General features: G+C 44.1%; 1 protein-coding gene across 2 annotated transcripts in view; it reads left to right on the top strand.

The window, feature by feature from the left end:
* LOC126234710 (glutathione S-transferase 1-1-like) overlaps positions 1-20276 on the top strand; it is a 95807-nt gene that overhangs the window by 17508 nt on the left and 58023 nt on the right. For both annotated transcript variants that reach the window (XM_049943457.1, XM_049943456.1), the window contains exon 2: positions 6428-6607. In XM_049943457.1, the coding sequence (XP_049799414.1) occupies positions 6464-6607 (144 nt within the window). In that variant the 5' untranslated portion in view covers positions 6428-6463. The remainder of the gene's footprint in view (positions 1-6427; positions 6608-20276) is intronic.

The following is a 20276-nucleotide window of genomic DNA, read 5'->3' as shown; positions in this document are numbered from 1 at the left end:
TCTTCACAGCTGAGCTCTTTGCCCTCTACCAGGCTGTTCTTTACATCTGCCGCCACCGACATTCTGGATATATCATCTGCTCCGATTCCCTGAGCGCTATCCAGAGCCTCAGTGATCCGTACCCGGATCACCCTTTCGTGCACCGGATCCAACGCTCTCTTCAGCAGCTGGTGGGCGTCGGTTCTCCGGTTAGCTTTATGTGGGTTCCTGGCCATGTCTGTATCCCCGGGAACGAAGCTGCAGATGCCGCGGCCAAGGCTGCGGTCCTCCAGCCTCGGACAGCTTCTTGTTGTGTCCCTTCGTCAGATTGTAGCAGGGTAATTTGTCGGCGCATTTTATCGTTGTGGCATGCCGATTGGGCTGCACTTACAGACAACAAGCTTCGGGCCTTAAAACCTTTTCCCGTGGCTTGGACGTCCTCCTCACGCCCTTCTCGGCGGGAGGAGGTAGTTTTGGCCCGGTTACGAATTGGACACTGCCGGTTCAGCCATCGCCATCTGCTGACGGCTGCGCCGGCGCCGTTCTGCCCATGTGGGCAATTGCTGACGGTCCGCCACATTTTAACGTCCTGTCCGGATTTTAACACCCTGCGTCTTGATCTTGGCCTACCCTGTACTGTAGAAGCAATTTTAGCGGATGACCCACGAGCAGCTGCTCGCGTTCTTCATTTTATCAATTTGACAACCCTCTCAAAGGACATTTGATTCTGCTGTTTTCTTTTTTAATCCTATGCCTGTCAGTCTGTCTTTTATCGTGTTTTCCGTTTCGTTGCTGTTTTAAACTTGTGACTCGCGGTGCATTCCTAACGTAGTCTGGGCGCTAATGACCGTTGAAGTTGTGCGCCCTAAAACCACAAAAAAAAAAAAAGACTGCAGCCTCCACTGCCATATATGCGCCCGCGACGCTGGAAGTTTACCCAAGCCGATTGGACACTTTTTTCGTCTCTAGCGACATTCAATGACCGTTACTTTCCTAGCGTCGACGATGAGGTCACACATATTACAGACGTTATTCTTACGGCTGCGGAACGTTCAATACCACGCACCTCCGAATTGCCCCGGCGCCCCCCAGTTCCTTGGTGGAACGAGACATGCCGTGACGCAATACGTGAGCGGCGACATGCTCTTCGCGTTTTCCGCCACCATCCTACTTTGGCCAACTGTATCCGCTATAAGCAGTTCCGTGCGCGATGCCGTCGCGTCATCCGCGATAGCAAGAAGGCAAGCTGGAAATTCTTTATTAGCTTATTTAACACCTTCACTCCCTCCTCGGAAGTTTGGAGTCGAATTCGACGGTTATCAGGCGCGCCTAGTTTCTCCCCGGTCTCTGGGCTTACTGTCGCGCATGATACATTAGTGGACCCCGTCGCAATTTCTAACTCATTGGGTCAACACTTTGCTGAGGTTTCGAGCTCTTCAAATTACCCGCCAGCGTTTCTCCCGAAGAAACGTGCAGCGGAAGTGCGACCTCTTGCTTTCTCCTCTCAAAATCGCGAAAGCTACAATACTGTTTTCTCCATGCGGGAACTCCAACATGCACTCTCCTCTTCTCGCTCCTTCGCCCCAGGACCGGATGGTATCCACATCCAAATGTTGCTGCATTTATCATACCATAGTGTGCGTTACCTCCTTCGCCTTTATAATCGAATTTGGACCGACAGTACTTTTCCCAGACGATGGCGGCATGCTATCGTCGTTCCTGTTCCGAAACCTGGAAAGGACAAACATCTCCCCTCTAGCTATCGCCCCATTTCTCTCACGAGTAGTGTATGTAAGGTTTGGGAGCGTATGGTGAATTGCCGTTTAGCTTGGTGGCTGGAGTCCCGCAGTCTTTAACACCTGCCCAATGCGGTTTCCGAAAGCATCGTTCTGCAGTTGACCATCTTGTTGCTCTCTCCACTTATATCATGAACAATTTTCTCCGTAAACGCCAAACAGTAGCAATATATTTTGACCTGGAGAGAACATACGATACCTGTTGGAGGACAGGCATCCTCCGCACACTGTTCTCTTGGGGCTTTCGAGGTCGGCTGCCCCTTTTTCTTCGCGAATTTATGGCAGAGCGCACATTTAGAGTGCGGGTGAACACTACTCTCTCCCGTACTTTCTCCCGAGAAAACGGGGTACCCCAGGGCTCCGTGCTAAGTGTTGTACTGTTTGCCATTGCCATAAATCCAATCATGGATTGTCTCCTCCATGATGTCTCGGGCTCCCTCTTTGTGGACGATTTTGCGATCTACTACAGCTCTCAACGGACCAGCCTTCTTGAACGACGTCTTCAAGGATGTCTCGATCGCCTCCACTCTTGGAGCATCGAAACAGGCTTCCGTTTTTCTCCCAGTAAGACTGTTTGTGTTAATGTTTGGCGACGTAAGGAGTTTCTTCCACCCTGCTTACATCTAGGACCTGTCAACCTTCCGTTTTCGGAAGTCGCTAAATTCTTGGGTCTTATGTTTGACAGAAAACTGTGCTGGTCTTATGTTTGACAGAAAACTGTGCTGGTCCTCCCACGTTTCCTATCTTTCGGCTCGCTGTTTGCGATCCCTCAACACCCTCCGTGTCCTGAATGGTACCTCCTGGGTAGCGGACCGAGTGGTCCTTCTCCGCCTCTATCGCGCCTTAGTGCGCTCGAAATTGGACTATGGAAGCATAGTCTACTCCTCTGCTCGGCCGTCTATTCTTCGGCGTCTCGACTCTATCCACCACCGTGGATTACGTTTAGTGTCTGGAGCTTTTTACACCAGTCCTGTGGAAAGCCTGTATGCCGAGACTGCTGAACCTCCGCTGTCCAATCGGCGAGCAGTCCTTCTGAGTCGTTATGCTAGCCATCTGTCTTCCATGCCTGCTAATCCAGCCCATGACATTTTTTTCGACGCCTCCTTGGATGTAGGGTATGAAGGCCGCCCTTCCTCCCTACTACCACCGGGAGTCCGCTTCCGTCAACTGCTCCATTCTCTTTCCTTCCGCTTTCCTAAAACCTTCTTGACAACTTGGGGTACAGCACCGCCTTGGCTCCGTTCCCGGATCTGCCTGCTCCGTGACCTTTGTCAATTTCCCAAGGATGGTACCCCTTCACTTGTTTATCGTCGGGCATTTGCTGCTCTATGTGCACAAATGAAGGAAGCCACATTTATTTACACTGATGGCTCGAAAACATCGTTAGGTGTAGGGAGTGCCTATATTGTTGGCGACACCCCAAATCGATTTCGGCTTCCCGACCAGTGTTCGGTTTATACTGCGGAGCTTTACGCAGCTCTCCAGGCTGTCCAATACATCCGCAGCCATCAGCGGATACAGTATGTTATCTGTTCAGATTCTCTCATCTCGCTCCTCAGTCTCCAAGCTCTCTACCCTGTCCACCCGCTGGTCCACCGGATTCAGGATTGTCTGCGCTTGCTCCACCTGGGGGGCGTCTCGGGCCCGGGACACGTTGGTATCTGTGGAAACGAGGCGGCCGATACAGCGGCCAAGGCTGCAGTCTCTCTTCTTCGGCCAGCTATTCGATCGATTCCCTTCGCCGATCTACGGAGCGTTTTATGTGGTAGTGTTGTTCTTTTATGGCACGCACATTGGTCGACACTTCCCCATAATAAATTGCGGGACGTGAAAGCTCTTCCCAGTGCTTGGACCTCTTCCTCCCGAACGCGTCGTCGGGAGGACGTAATTTTAACTAGACTCCGGATAGGGCACTGTCTTTTTAGCCATCGACATCTTTTAAGCGGCGATCCTCCCCCACTCTGTCCCCACTGCTCTCAGCTGTGGACGGTAAGACATCTTTTAATTGAGTGCCCCTATTTTACTCCGTTACGCGCCCGCCTACAGCTGTCGCCTGATATATCGTCCATTTTAGCAGATGACACGCGCTCGGCCGATCGCGTTCTCGAGTTTATTGGTGCCAGTGAGATGACGTCAGCCATTTGAAGCTTTTTTTGGGACAACCAACCCCTTTCTGTAGTGGATTTTTAAGCTTTCCTTCTGCTTTTAGTTTCTCCAATTTTTTGAGTTTCGTTCCCATTGCTGCTAGTTTCCATTTTCGTTTTTTACTGTTTCCTAAGTCACGGACCGGGCGCGCTAATGACCATAGCAGTTTTGCGCCCTAAAACCAAAACAAAAAAAACCATTGTGCTATTCCTGCTTTGACTCCTGATAGGTAGACCTTGTATTCTCCCACTTCCTCTTCTTTCTCACCCCTTACCAGAGTGTCACTAACAGCTAAAACGTCCAGCCCCATCTTACTTGCAGCCTCTGCCAGCTCTACCTTCTTCCCAGAGTAGCCCCCATTGATATTAATAGCTCCCCATCTCATTACCATTTGTTTGCCAAGCGTATCTTAGGAGTCCCTGGTTTGTCAGTTAGAGGTGGGACTGCGTCACCTCCAAAGGTCCGAGGCATTTTGCTCTGATTGTTGCCAGCATCATATTTGAAGTACCAGGGAAGCAGGTTGCTAGCCTTACTTGCCCTGAGTCACATTGGGTTTTACCCCTAACGGCTGAGGGACTAACTGGTGGATTTGGTAGTCTTTACCGTATGAGCACAAAGGTGACCACGACTCAGAATATGTCAGAGATGCCCAGCCTTATTCCAAAGTAACTGGTATCCCGACTGTCGGGACCACTTACTTGGCCACTCATACGTTGCCCGTGGTTCATGGACTAGGACATGACTACAGGAACCCACACCATGAACCACCCCCCTTAGATTTAGTGATAAAATGGCCCAATGGACAGCCTGTCAACAACTGAACACAGGTCAAGAATGAAAACAGGAAGGTGTACTGAAATGTGAAAAAAGAAGCGAAACAGTGAACGGCCCAAGCTCAAGGTGTGCAACATCGAGAAGAATTGCGAGAATCACGGCGTCGTGGTTGTGTCGTCTCGGTGTTGGACTGGAAAGTGGGAGATCGGTGTTCAAATATGCCTCGTTCCCAATTTTTTTTTTTTTTTTTTTTTTTTTTTTTTCACACAATGTTATGAACTATCCGTCCGGTCATTGAGGTGCCTGTTCTCCTTCCGTTGTCTCGGAAATTGTCATACTGTACATTGGTTACAGAATATGAATCATGTGGCGAGAATATATTACTGTCGCAAGTAAATGTGATGAACAGAGAGTAGGCGAGATGCCGCATAGACCTTGCACAGAAATGAAAACAACAAAGAAGCGGGTGTGAACTATGTTACAACAAATGAATTCAAGAGTCAAAACTTCCTTAACGGGATGCAAGTCATAACATGTGATACTTGCGTAGAAAGAATAGGAAGTATGTGCGTCTGGAGGTCCCTTCCTTAGACCTCGCTGTTGCAAACGAACACACGACACAGACATAAATTTGAATGTAGCTCACAGACACGTCAATGACCAGACGGATAGCTCATAATTTTGTGAAAAAATATGGGCACGAGGCAGGTATGAACATGGATCTCCCGCTTTGCAGTCAAACACCGTGACCATATAATCACGACACCGTGGCTATTTAATTTAGCTCGATGTTGCACATTTGAGCTTGGACTGCTTACGGTTTCGATTTTGCTTCTTTTTACACAGTGCAGCATACCTTCTTCCTGTTTCCATTGTTGAACTGTGTTCAGTTTTTGATTCAGTTAAGTTAACCAGTAACTTCTAATACTGTGTACCTCAGGTCGTTGTACAGCATTGTGTAGTGTTCTTCTATCAGTAATTCGCTGTTTAAGCCTTCGACGATGCAGAATTTTTCTTGCGATTTTCTCCGCTCTTCTATGACAATCGCTAACAATTAACGCAGCCATTTTACGCGCGCCCATTTTCGCAAAGAAACGGATTTGCGAGCCAAATAAAGCCGACAACGGCCGTTGGAGAGCGCTGGGAGCCCAAATCACATTGCCAAGCTTGTCGCGCGTGCCAACGGCGCTTTCGGGAGTTCGGATGTCCCGTGCGCGTCCATGTCAACGTTAGCTGCCTCGTCCCGTTGGGGACGGCTTTACCACTGAGCACTTGCACGCTCACGAACCCGCAATGCCAAAGTTACGGTTATTTACATCCAGTATTTTCTGCGAGTTAATTTCAGGAGCTGAATGCAAGCGTTTAAGCTGAAAGTTTCCTGCTCGCTGTAATACCACAAAATGTCGGAATTTTCTTTCCAACGGGTGCTAAACATCACTGCTGTCATGGGGAAAGTCACAAGCACTTAAAACACCCTAGTAGGCCTCAGTCACAGACCATTTAGAAGGATTACGGAAAGATCGGCCCGTCATCTCCAGGCCGAACAAAAGCCCCGTCCCACTGGGATCGAAAACCGGCTATGGCATCGACATTAGCGAACACGAAGAGTACAAGGGACGGGGCTACAAATAATGTTACAAGCGTATTTACTTAATCTTGCTTTAGTTTCAATCGGCACCTATACATACGCTGAATAAACTGGGAAAATAATGACTGGATGTTTGCTTTTGTAGCTGTGCAGCTGGCTACCTGAACGGTGGAGTTAAGTCATGCCGCAGCTGAGCCTGTACCACACCGAGGCGAGCCCGCCGTGTCGGACCGTCCGTATGCTGGCACACACTCTCGGTCTTGATCTGCAATTGGTTGATGTGGACATGCTGCAGGAAGAGCACCGTAAGCCAGAATTCGTCAAGGTACAGTTACCCTGCCGTAACATGCGCTTGCTGGTGTTTATAGAAGGCCTCTAATTTTAAATGTAGTCATCATTCCTTCTGTTTGCAGCTCTGCAACACTATCTTCGTATTTACATACCCGGAAAATCTAACTTCTTCAGTTCTCTCTACTCTTCAGTGCTCATTTGACTGGTGTGGATGTCTTGAAAGATAATTAGGAATCATCCCGTAGCTGGGAGTTGATCACTGCTAATTTGTTACGGGGTTGAAGATTAGGTACGTTACATTTACAAGAGATAGAGATGAAATACCGAAGTTAATAAAGATAAACCACAAGCAGCAAAAGCTTATCTACTACTTGCACATAAGAGAGACTGTAGTTACAAGTCGAAGTACATGAAAGGGAGGTAGCAGTAATGGAACGAGTTAGACTCTGTGGCTGCCTATCCTCCAAATTTTTCAGTTTCTACAATGAGCGAGCAATAAACAAAAGAAAAAGGAAAAGATTTCCAGTCCATGGCGGGATGATACAGCAACCAGTGACTAATGTTTTGAAGAGATAGTCCTTTCCGCAAAAAGAGGCTATTATTTTATATTTTGGCAATAACGTATTTCGCCTTTAAGTCCTCTTCAGATTGAATGGCACAACTGGTGTTGAGAACATAGGCTGCCGTCCATGCAAATGTCTTAGCAGGTAAACACCGTTGTCAATATTTTAAGAACATTGCGTGGTGTCTTAACGCAAAACAGTGTTGAGTACACAAGTCACGTTTAAAATACATAAAGGACCTTAGCATGTAGTTGACCTTGAGGAGTTTTAATAGACTTTGTACAATGCCCTTTGCGCAGTCCAAAAGACACCAAATCCCGGATCAGGCGTACAGAAATGCATCACAAAAAGTAAACATGTAAGAAATGCCGTTGTATAAGTTCCGACCTCGCAAATAATAGCGTATAATAAAATAATAGCCTTATTTGCGCGGCCGTAACACGTGCAACGGAATTTCTTAAATGTTTACATTTTGTGATGCATTTCTGTATGCTTGATACCGTTTTTGGTGTCCTTTGGACTGCGCTATATAGGTTACTCTACAAGGGCACTGCGCGATCTCTTGAAACTCGACTAGGGTAGCTACCTACTGAGGAGGTCTCTTACGTATTTTAAACGTAACTTCCCCTGAACTCAACACTATTATGTATCAGGGTGTCATGGAATGTTCTTAAAATATTGACGATGGTGTGTGCTTGCTAAGATGCTTCCATGAACGGCAGCCTACGTGTTTAACACCTATTGGGCCAGCCAATCTGAAGATGGCTTAAATAAGGGGAAACGAGTTATTGGGAGAATGTAAACCAATAAGGCCTGTTTTGCAGTCAACGACTGTTTCTCTCTTCATAAAAGAAACGGAACTTAGTTCAAGGAAAAGAAAAGAAACTGGCTGTCGACACTTTTAATATATCTTGAAATATCAACTGAAGGGAACGAAACATCAAGAAATGTAAGAGAAGAATGAAGGAATGTACCGGAATTAAATTGGTTGATGCTAAAGAAATTAGGTTAGGAAATAAGAGACTAGAAGCAATGAAGAGTTTTGATACTTGGTCAAATAAATGATACATTATGGCACAAGTAAGGATAAATTTGAAAACGAAACGTGAACGATAATCGGTACAAACAAAAGGAGAAAAGAAACTTTTTAAATATGCTGTTTTGAAATAATATTGAAGTTTAGATCAGCAAACAGAGTAACTAACGAAGAGGTTTTAAATGTGATTGGAGAAGAAAGATCAAAATGGTATTACTCGACTAGAAGAAATGGTAGACTGATAGGACACAACCTGAGACATCAAGAAATATTTAAATTGGTAATGGGCGGAACTGTTTGGAGTAAAAATTGTAGAGGAAGACCAAGGCTTGACTGAAGTAAGCAGATTAAAATAGGTAGGTAGTAGTTTCCTACCACCACCACCACCACCACCACCACCACCACTGCTGCCATCTTATACAGATGAAAATGAAGTAAATCCGTCATAGATAGATAAATATAGATTAAATTAAGCTTCATTTTTATTAAGGAACTTATTTTTTTCTCACTAGCTGTATCTGGCGACATTTTGCTGTAGCTCAATCTGCTTAAATGGAAAAGAAAGAAGATAGAAAGCTCAAGTTTCTAATATGTGCGGCAACTGGATATACCTCCTATATCCTTCTCTCCCCTGTCTCTGTCCATCTACCACTTCCCCTTTCTTTGTCGATCTCCTTCTCCCTCCTCTCTCTGTCCACCACCACCTTTCTCTCTCTCTCTCTCTCTCTCTCTCTCTCTCTCTCTCTCTCTCCCCTCCTTCCCTTCCTCCCCCTCCCCTCTCCCCCTCTCCTCCTGGCGCTGCCCCCCTCTCATCTCCTCTTTCCCCTCTCTCTGAGCTTGAGCATTGTTTGTTACTAAAATTGATATTCTGTAGTAGTATTCTAATCATAAAGCAATAAACCATAAATTTAACTTCCCTGTTTGCTAACAACGTTTCACTATTACATAGTTTATAACGTTTTTCTATTATTAAATTTATATAAATTTATGTATTACATATATTTTAAAAATAGGTAAATGAAACTGGCACGCGTTCATACGGAACGTTCCCAAAATTTCAAAGCAATCAATGTGGAACTTTGGTAGATGAGTGGTTTTGAAGACACGAGCATCTATATATGTACTTACATGGAAAATGTCGATGTCGCTAATCGCAAATCTCCGAAAGTTTTTGACCAAAAGCTTTGAAATTTTCACACAAAGTTGCACTGGAATACGCATGTGTTTTGTGTCTTATGTACCTGGCTTTTAACTTTAGTATATAATTTTTACAAACTTAATAATAGGGAAACGTTGATTTTAAAATCACCCCCCCCCCCACACACACACACACATACATACACACACTTGCTGGAATCCAACTTTGTATCAAAATTTCAAAGCAGTCGGTCATGGACTGTCAGACAACACGATTTTGAATAAATGAACGTTTACAACTTTATTTATATGCAAGATCACCTGATCGTCACTCAATTAAGGAAAAAGAACACAAGTCCTATCGTTATTTACAAGTGGGTTAAAACTTCGGCAGTAACAGTCGAATTCCTGACAAAGGTAATAAATATAAAACGTAACATCGTCATGAATAAGAAATTGAATTGGTAATTACATTTTACAGATTACCTTATCCGATAAAATTCGGCAACATGCGCTCTGTGTTTGATCGTTGATTTTGGAGGTAGTTCATTTGCTTTCACATATTTCCGCTAATTGTCCGCCTGCGCAGCTGAGTGATTTGCACGTCTGACTCCCATGTGAAAATCTTGGGTTCAATTCTGGGTAGTTCCAGGAAATTTTCCCAGCAGGGAGGATTGGAACGGGACACATGAACCTTGTGACGCAACTTCAGGAGCTGCTCAAGGAGACGTAGCGGCTCCAAGATCTGGAAAGCTGACGGTGGCTCACGTAGCAGTGTGCTGACTCATTGCTTCCTTCGCACTTTCTCAAGTGACGCCGTAAGGTGGAGGAGGATGACAGGCTGTCCGTAGGCATCGCATCGTTCTCAGGGCATGATGGCCGAGTTACTTTACTGTCACATTTCCACTCATTAATGCTGTTTAGCGTAATATTATGAGCGACGCAAAAAAACATTAAGAAAGCTAAGTACACAGGCAAGCCTTTCAGCATTTTTTTCAAAAACTAGGTATATTAACAACAGGTTGACAATATTCTCTCTCCTCTGTGAATCATTTCATTAGTAATTCTTCTGAACTGGGAAACAAGAGTAGTTTTTACAAATGTAACACAAGGAATGAAAGTGACCTCAACTGTTCCGGTCTTAACCTGACGTACATAGAAAAGGCCAAATTGTTATACACGCTGAGAAAAAAAGACTCACCACGAAAGAATTATCCACATGGGACGAAAATCGGTAGATGCGATGTACATGCAGACAAATGATTACAGTTTCAGAAAAACTGGAAGATTTATTCAAGAGAAAGAACTTGACAAACTGAGCGAGTCAATAACGCATTGGTCCACCTCTAGCCATTACGCAAGCAGTTATTCGGTTTGGCATTGATAGTTGTTGGACGTCCTGAGAGATATTGTGCAAATTTATGTCCAATTGGCGCGTCAGATCGTCGAAATACTAGGCTGGTTGGAGGGCCTTGCTCACAATGCTCCAAACTTTCTCAATGGAGATCTTGCTGGCCAAGATAGGGTTTGGCAAGCACGAAGACAAGCATTACATACACTCCCTGTCTGCTGGCGAGTATTGTCTTGCTGAAATGTAACCCAGGACGGCTTGCTATGAAGACGAACAAATTGGACCGTGGAATATCGTCAGTGTATCGCTATACCTAAAGGGAACCTGCTGTGAAAAGAAAGAGCACCCCACACCATCACTCCTGGTTGTCAAACCATATGGTGGGCGACAGCCAAGTTGGTATTCCACTGCTGTCCGGGGCATCTCAACAACGTCCTTCCTAGTCATTGGAACACAGTTAGAAGCGGGGATCATGGCCGAAAATTCTACTCCAGTCAACGAGATCCAGGCCGAAGACATGTCTGGAGAATCCCTGAACAGTGCTGGATATCAACCTGCTTGCCGCCCGCCGCCGCCCGCCATACGTCCGGACAACCAGGATTGGGGGTCAGGGGTGCTATTTCTTTGCATCTTCGGTGGTCATCCGCGGCAACCTTACAGCACATCAGTACGTAGACAAAACTCTACGTCCCCTTCTGTTGCCCTTCATATTTCAGCAAGATAATGCCCGCTCTCACACGAACAGTGTTTCTCCTGCTGGTCCTCGTGCTTGCCTGACCCTGCCTTGTCCAGCAAGGTCGCTGGATCTCTCCCCAGTTGAGAACGTGTGGAACATTATGGGTAGGACCCGTCAATCATCTCGATCTAACGCCATATCCCCCAGGAAGACATCCAACAACTCTGTCAATACCAAGCCGAATAGCTTCTTGCGTAGGGGCCAGAGATGGACCAATGCGTTATTGACTTGGTCAGTTTTTGAAGTTCTCTTGAATAAATCGTCCCGTTTTTCTGAAACTGTAATCATTTGTCTGTACATGTACATCACACCTATCGATTTCCGTCCCTTTTGGATAATTCCCTCGTGGTGCGACTTTTTTGTGTTGAAGTGTGTATTACCATCTCCCTAGCGAATTAAGTTTCCATTAAGACCTTCTCCCTCATCCTAGCTACATATTAGATTCTAGCAAATATGTTTGCACATATTGCAAAGCTGTTTAACTAAATGCACCATAATCTGTACTAACAATTTACCTTATCACTTATTAGTTTCTTACGGCGGTATATTTGTATTATACCAAAAGGCAATATAAACGATTTTTGTTCAGTAAACTGTATGACGCTCTAATTCTGTGATGTAATAGTTGCATCACATATAGAAACGTCTCACTATACTTCACTTGCTTTCCTTTATAATCACATGGCGCTTTTCAGTTTAGCAATACGCACAGCTATTTAAAGGCTCCCAATGTATGGATAAAGTGAAGGAGCCAGAAGATGAAAATCTGAAGGAAAGTTAGACTGAAACGGGGGAAATGAACATCATAGATGACGTACACGTAGCTTTAAGAGACAAAATAGTGAGGGCAGCAGAGGATCACAAAGGTGCAACTACACGGCCTAGTACAAATCCTTCGATGAAACAGGAGATATTGAACTGAACAGATAAAAGGAGAAAACATAAAAACGCAGAAAATAAAGCAGACGGGAGGGATTGTAGACGTCCAAAAACGACAGAAAATTAAAAATGGGTAAGCGGGAATGCTGTAGAAGTGGGCATTGCTAGGGCAAAAATGTGGCACACAGGAGGAGTTGAAGCTACCTTTGGAGAAAGGACTCAGCTGCACTGATGGCAAGTTAGTAAGAACAGTGGGTAACGGAGGGAAAGCTGCAAGATGAAAAGAACATACTGTATAACACAGCTATACAACTGAAATGAACTTAGAGGCAATGTTATAAAAAGGGGAAAGGAAGTAAGTGAAGATCAGATGGAGAATATGAGAGTGCGAGAATAATTGGAAAAAGCACTGAAAGACGTGAGTCTAAACAAAGCGCCCGGAGTAGACGACATTCCCTCAGAATTATTAAGATCATTGGGAGAGCCAGCCATGACAAAATTGTTGCACCTGGTGTGAAAGACATGAGACAGACGAAATACCCTCAGACTTCAATAATATTGTTACATCAATACCAAAAAAAAAGGTTCTGATAGGATGTGTACTACGGAACTATCAGTTTAACAAGTAGTGGTTGAAAAATACTGACACGAATTATTTACAGAAAAATGGAAAACCGGTAGAAGTCGACCTCGGGGATGATCAGTTGGGTTTCCAGAAAAATGTGAGAACAAGCGAGGCAATATAAACCCTGAGACTTAGCAGAAGATAGGTTGAAGCAAGGCAGGCTTACATTTATAGTATTTGTAAATTTATGAGAGAGCTTTTGACAGTGTTGACGGGACTACAGTCTTTGAAAATTGGAAAGTAGCAGAGATAAAGTACAACCTGTACCGAAACCAGATAGCACGTACATGAAAGTTAAGCATTGGTTGAGGAGGGAGTGAGACAGGGTATCTCCAGAGTTATTCAGTCTGTACACTGAGCAAGCAGTAAAGGAAATGATGGGAAAATCCGGAAAGGGAACTAAAGTTAACAGAGAAGAATAAAAAACTTTGAGGTTTTCTGACATTGTCAGTCTATCAGGGTTAATAGAGAGTTTGGAGCAGCAATTGAAGGGAATGAATCGTGTCTTGAAAAGAGGTGGTAGATTACTTAGTGAGACACTAATAGTAGTAGATGTATTTTGCCATGTGGGCAGTTTATGCCCGGAGTAAAGAGGATGTAAAATGGAGAATGGCAATAGCAAGAAACGCATTTCTGGTAAACAGGAATTTATTAGCATCTGATACAAGAGTTAGGAAGTCTTTGCTGCAGGTATTTGTCATTGCGCGAAGTGAAGGTAGCTCACATCCGAAAAGGGTAACAGCTTTTGAAACGTAGTGCTGCAGACGGATGCTGCATATTATATGGGCGGATAGAATAACTGAAGGTACTGAATCGAATTGAGGGGAAAAATTATGGCATACCTCGACTAAAAGAAGGGATCGGTTGATAGGTCACTTCCTATGACATCAAGGAATAATAAATTTTTCAGTGGAGGGAAGTGTAGGAAATAAAGGAGATGCAGGCATGAGTAAGCAGGTTCAAATGGGTGTAGGTTGCACATCTACATCTACATGATTACTCTGCTATTCGCAATAAAGGGCCTGGCAGAGGGTTCAATGAACTACATTCAAGCTGTCTCTCTACCGTTTCACTCTCGAACGGCACGCGGGAAAAACGAGCACTTCAATTTTTCTGTGCGAGCCCTGATTTCTCTTATTTTATCGTGATGATCATTTCTCCCTATGTAGGTGAGTGCCAATACAATGTTTTCGCAATTTGAGGAGATCCTTTGTTTTAATAATTGCCACTCCAATTCACGTATCATGTCTGTGACGCTATCTCCCCTATTTCGCGATAATACAAAACGAGCTACCCTTCTTTGTACTTTTTCGATGTCATCCGTCAGTCCCACCTGATGCGGATCCCACACCGCACAGCAATACTCCAGAATAGGGCGGACAAGCGTGGTGTAAGCAGTCTCTTTAGTAGACGTGTTGCACCTTCTAAGTGTTCTGCCAATGAATCGCAGTCTTTGGTTTGCTCGACCCACAATTTTATCTATGTGATCGTTTCAATTTAGGTTATTTGTAATTGTAATCCATAAGTCTTTGGCTGAATTTACAGCCTTCAGATTTGTGTGACTTATCGCGTAATCGAAATTTAGCTGATTTGTTTTAGTACTCATGTGAATAACTTCAGGGTCAATTGCCACTATTCGCACCATACAGATAGCTTATCTAAATCATTTTGCAAGTCGTTTTGATCATCTGATGACTTTACAAGACGGTAAATGACAGCATCTTCTGCAAACAATCTAAGACGGCTACTCAGATTGTCTCCTATGTCGTTAATATAGATCAGGAATAATAGAGAGCCTATAACACTTCCTTGGGGAATGCTGGATATGACTTCTGTTTTACTCCATAACTTTCCGTCTATTACTAGGAACTGTGACCTTTCTGACGGGAAATCACGAATCCAGTTGCACAACTGAGGCGATACGCCGTATGCGCGCAGTTTGGTTAGAAGACGCTTGTGAGGAACAGACTACAGTCGAGATTACGTAAGAAAATCCCTGACAGCTCGCAGCGCTACTGCACTAACGGCTTATATGGAAACAATAGTCATCTCCAGAGCTGTGACAACATTGAGGCGTTGCCACGGAGACCTTTACAAACACTGTGTTTACATGGAGTCTCCAAAACTGGGTTTCGTAAACAATTTCCCATTACCTTTTCTGGTTGGTCGTGTAGTACTCCCAAATAGATTCTGGAAATACTTTTCAAGCTGCCGACCTTCCACTTCCGCAGTCGGCTTTCGCTGTCAAGTAAACCCATAACCGTTTTTGAATTGTGCATAGGATGTCAAGTTACGCCTTGATTTTGAAAATATGTCAGCTAATAAGGACGGAGTGACTTTTTGCGCAGTGAAGAAGTGTAAATATTAGACTGGGCATGAAGCTGTCTACTTCTAATATTTAAATGAAGAGAAATAACGATTGTGCTGACTAAATCATAAACTGGAACAGCTGCTTTCCTGACGCCATACGTGACTGGGCTCGTAAAACCGCTTCAGGCCTTAAAATGTAAGCTGTTTCCGAAATCCAGTTTTCGTCTTCCGAAAGATGTGTCGCACGTAAACGTAGAAAAATCGCGTTACGTTGTTGGTTGAGTTGGACACGCGAAGGAGTCGCTCCCATCCCACTGCAACTGTCGGGGATAAACTTCAGCCGAGTCAACTATAGCGTGGAGAGCTGCATCAAACCATTCTCCGGACTGAAAACCACAACAAGATCAACAACAATCATTGAAACTGTGGCATACTTTTTTTTCTCTGTTGAGGTAAACTGTGATTTGAGGGGTATTAACTTTCACCATGGTGTAATCTCTCTCAATATTTTCAGTCTATCATTACAGATTCTATATTCGTATTCTGTTTGCATCTTTCAGTTTTCCCTGCCCTCTCTTTGGTTATAATATATACAAGCAAACTAAACTATAAGCTGAAGCATAATACGACAAGTTAAAAAAACTCTGTAAATCCAGTTACGGAGTCCCCCTAGTAATTCATGTCCATTGCTGGTTGGTGGTGGAAATTTCGACGAGAATTGTGACTTCCTGGTTAATGAAACACAGTTGTACACTCTCTCATGATCGACAAAATTTTATAGTCACTACCATTGTCAAAGTAATGATGTAACAACGAAGTAATACAGCTTCTATACCCCCACTGATATATTTGGTAGCCATCAGTACATTATCACGTATGTTGATGCTGGCAGGAAGTTCCAGCACACCACAAAAGTAGGCGAATCGCCAGCTATTGTTACTTTTCTGTTGGTTCAAATGGCTCTGAGCACTATGGGACTTAACATCTATGGTCATCAGTCCCCTAGAACTTAGAACTACTTAAACCTAACTAACCTAAGGACAGCACACAACACCCAGTCATCACGAGGCCGAGAAACTTTTCTGTTCTACGACATAAAACCAACTGCTGACTTTTCGTAGTGCATGTACAATTTCCGCAGATTCGTACTGCCATAACTAAACTAATTCCACAGAACTAGTAATTATTACACACTACCAATAATCATTACTTTTAAGTTTCCGCAAGGCTTTGTCACTATTTCGTATTTATTGCACTGTTTTGTTGTCCAGAATTTTTAATGCTCTTCATGACGTTTAGTTTTAGATTTTTGCCCACTCAGACAGATAAGTGATTGTCTTTGCAGTCTCTGCAAGAACAAAAAGAAATAATTTTAAAAAATCTCAAATTGGTATTCCATTCAATTCTTCAGCTGTACGTAATTCAGCCAGTGATTAGCTTGGTAGGGTTGACGAAAAAAGTGTAAGCTGGGTTGCATAGTGAACATTCCGACTCAGAAATCTATGGTTATTTTAAGAGGCTGAAGCAGCTTGCAACACTGTAGGGTACAAAGGAGACAACACCGGCTACAAGCAAGATAGTAAAGTAGTTAATATTTGAGTTCATAAGTAAATGTTGAAGTAACAGTCCGTACATTTTTGATGACATCTCTGCGACAACTGCACTGAAGAGCCAAAGAAACTAGTACACCTGCCTAACATCGCGTAGGGCCCCCGCGAGCACACCCAAGTTCCACAACACAATGTGGCATGGACTCGATTGTCTGAAGTAGTGCTGGAGGGAACGGACACCATGAGTCCTGCAGGGCTGTCCATAAATCCGTAAGAGTACGAGGGGATGGAGATCTCTTCTAAACAGCACGTTGCTCATTAATGTTCATGTTTGGGGAGTTTGGTGGCCAGCGGAAGTGCTTAAACTGAGGAAAGTGTTCCTGGAGCCACTCTAGCAATTCTGGACGTGTGAAGTGTCGCTTTGTCCTGCAGGAATTGCCCAAGTCCGTCGAAATGCGCAATGGATACAGGTAATCAGGTAGGATGCTTACGTACTTGTCATCTGTCAGTCGTGCCTAGACGTATCAGGGGTCCCATATCACTCCAACTACACACGCCCACACCATTAGAGTGTCCACCAGCTCGAACAGCCCCCTGCTGACATGCAGACTGTCTCCATACCCGTACACGTCCCTGCGCTCGATACAATTAGAAACGAGACTCGTCCGACCAAGCAACATGTTTCCAGTCATCAACAGTCCAATGTCGGTGTTGACGGGCCCAGGCGAGGCGAAAAGCTTTGTGCCACGCAGTCATCAACGGTACACGAGTGGGCCTTCGGCTCCGAAAGCCCATATAGATGTTTCGTTGAATGGTTCGCACGCTGACAGCTGATGGCTCAGCACTGAAATCTGCAGAAATTTGCGGAAGGGTTGCTCTTCTGTCACGTTGAACGATTGTCTTCAATCTTCGTTGGCCCCGTTCTTTCAGGATTTTTTTCCGGCCGCAGCGATGTCGGAGATTTGATGTTTTACGGATTCCTGATATTCAAGGTACGCTCGTGAAATGGTCGTAAGGAAAAATCCTCACTTCATCGCTACCTTGGAGATGCTGTCTCACATCGCTTGTGCGCCGACTGTAATACCACGTTCAAACGCACTTAGCTCTTGATAGCCTGCCATTGTAGCAGCAGTAACCGATCTAACAACTGCGCCAGGCACTTGTCTTATATAGGCGTTGCCGACCGCAGCGCCGAATTCTGCGTCTTTACATCTCTCTGTATTTGAATATGCATGCCGATACCAGTTTCTTTGGCGCTTCAGCGTATAATGTGCTTCAAAGCACGTATTTTGTGTTTTTACCTCATAATAAGATTTTTTATAGCTACTTCCACAATGGAGCGTAGGAATGAATGACTTCCTCTAAGGGATCTGTATTTCGTCACTTCTATATTCTCAAATGCTTCGCGGTCTATACACAAGTCATCCGACTTTCATAGCTATAAACCGTTCAGTGAAACTTTTTTGGTGGTTTCCGTCGTCTACCTGCCTGGCCAATTTTCCAGTGCGAGACTTCCTGCAAGTCAGGCGACTGTATATACTAACACATACGATGCAACTTATCTCGTTTCTGGAAGCGAAGAAAACGATTATAGAGGACTTCGAAACGGTAAGGGATGTTTCCACCAGTTGCCAGCCTTGGCTACTAAACAATGCGACACGCCGTAGTAATGTAGTAGGGACGGTGACTGCAATGTTGAGTTCAGTACGCTGCCTGCTGTGTGAGAAAAGAAGCGAGATTGATTCCCGTACACCTCTCCCCTCGCCCCTCTCCAGCATCACCAAGCTATTTATTGTGCTATAGTAATGTGGTGCCGCATTATTGTTAGTATCAGTAACGTTTAATGTCAATGGACAAACACGAATATACAGTCCAGGTTCAGGAAGAATTATAAAAGAATGTAGACTATCATTAAAATAAGGAAATTTGATGGCAACTCTGACTTCTACACACTCGGGACTGAAAGCGTTGGATAACAGGCTCATGGCCTTTCTCCAGGCTGAATAACAAGATTTTAATGGTATTTTAGAATCTTCCTGGATTGTATCTGATGGTGAAAAACATCAAAGTAAAGGATGTTAAGTCAGATTCCTAAAAAGAGCTCTGTCATTCTTAAAATCCCCAAGAAATAGCTACACCCATATAAAAGCGAAGGAATCTTTCTTCGTAGAAGATACTAGACAATACTTCGATCTTCCACAGACGCAAACACACACAACCGTCATCGAGGAGTGACAGAAGGAATAATAGAAATGGAAGCGATGAATAAAGATGCTGCGAAGGACGGAACTTCAAAGATCGCCAATTGTTGGCAGGTTTTGCCACCCTTGCTTTCCACGGGAAACATGCCAGAAGGGATCGCATCACGAGCCTAAGGAGGAGTGTATCTGTGAACTATGGAACAAACCATGCTCCAAATATCATTTAGTGAGGTGTGTAAACAGAATTCAACCACTAAGCACATTAACAAAAGACTGGTAAAAGCGTTTCTCAAATGTAACCATGTGTACACATTGTTTAATGAAGTTAGTATTATAGTTTCGTGTATCAGAAAATATTGCTTTTTCTGCATTCTTGTCTGTTAGTCCCATCGAGAAAGAAAATAAAGAAAAAATTCGTGTCGCAAATTTTTGTAGAGTGGTAGTGGGGGGGGGGGGGAGGAGGTGGGGGTTGTAATGAATAACATACTAAAAATCCTGTTCGATTGGGCGTTATCGTGGGGGTGGTGGTGAATTTAAAGGTCACTTTCTAATGTTTACTTTGACTATCCCGAAAAACTTCGGCTTCCAGCGAAAATGTTCTCCAGTACAAAATTAATCAGCATTAAATTTTGTACAAAAATAGGTCTTGCTCATGTTTTTCTTTTGGACTAATTGTTTATGTATTGCATTGGATGGAAAAACGAGAGATTATTAAAAGTAGTGTTTAATGGCATAAAACTTATGTTCTTTGTTAAATTAAGTTCTTAAAGAACAAAAATATATGTACCACAACTAAGTGCAGTGGAGCCTTATTAAGAGATAAATTATGTTCCGGCTGTGTAACAGCGTGGAAAGGTTAGTCGCCGAACTGTGGTCATAAACTTCCCTCCTCCATAGGTCTGCATGATGAGTGAGCAGGCAATTTTCCATTCTCTCTACCGGAATACGACACAAATAGCAACTACAGATTGTTTCAGAAAGTTGTACCGACGCTCCTGCAGCTCGCCTTGTGAAAAACTGATACTTCCTGGGGTCAGTTGGGTGTTTTTTCCACGAAGTGAGAGACCTGAGTTTCTCCAGGCGTAGAAGCCAATGCAGTGTTCAAATAACTAATGGGAATGCAGACGGATGACGTCGACAACCGCCGAAAATTCGGAATGGCACACCCTGTCATGTAAAAGGCAAAACTGCAGCAAGTAAACGCTGTGTAAAGGAATTTAAAACCCAGATTTGCAGAGCACGCGCACGCTGTGAACACTAGTGCTGCCACACAACGAAAGATGACCGAAATGATAATTAAATCAAGACCCTAAGC

The sequence above is a fragment of the Schistocerca nitens genome, chromosome 2, assembly GCF_023898315.1.
Source record: "Schistocerca nitens isolate TAMUIC-IGC-003100 chromosome 2, iqSchNite1.1, whole genome shotgun sequence".
Lineage (NCBI taxonomy): Eukaryota > Metazoa > Arthropoda > Insecta > Orthoptera > Acrididae > Schistocerca > Schistocerca nitens.
This window is presented reverse-complemented; position numbering and strand designations above follow the sequence as displayed.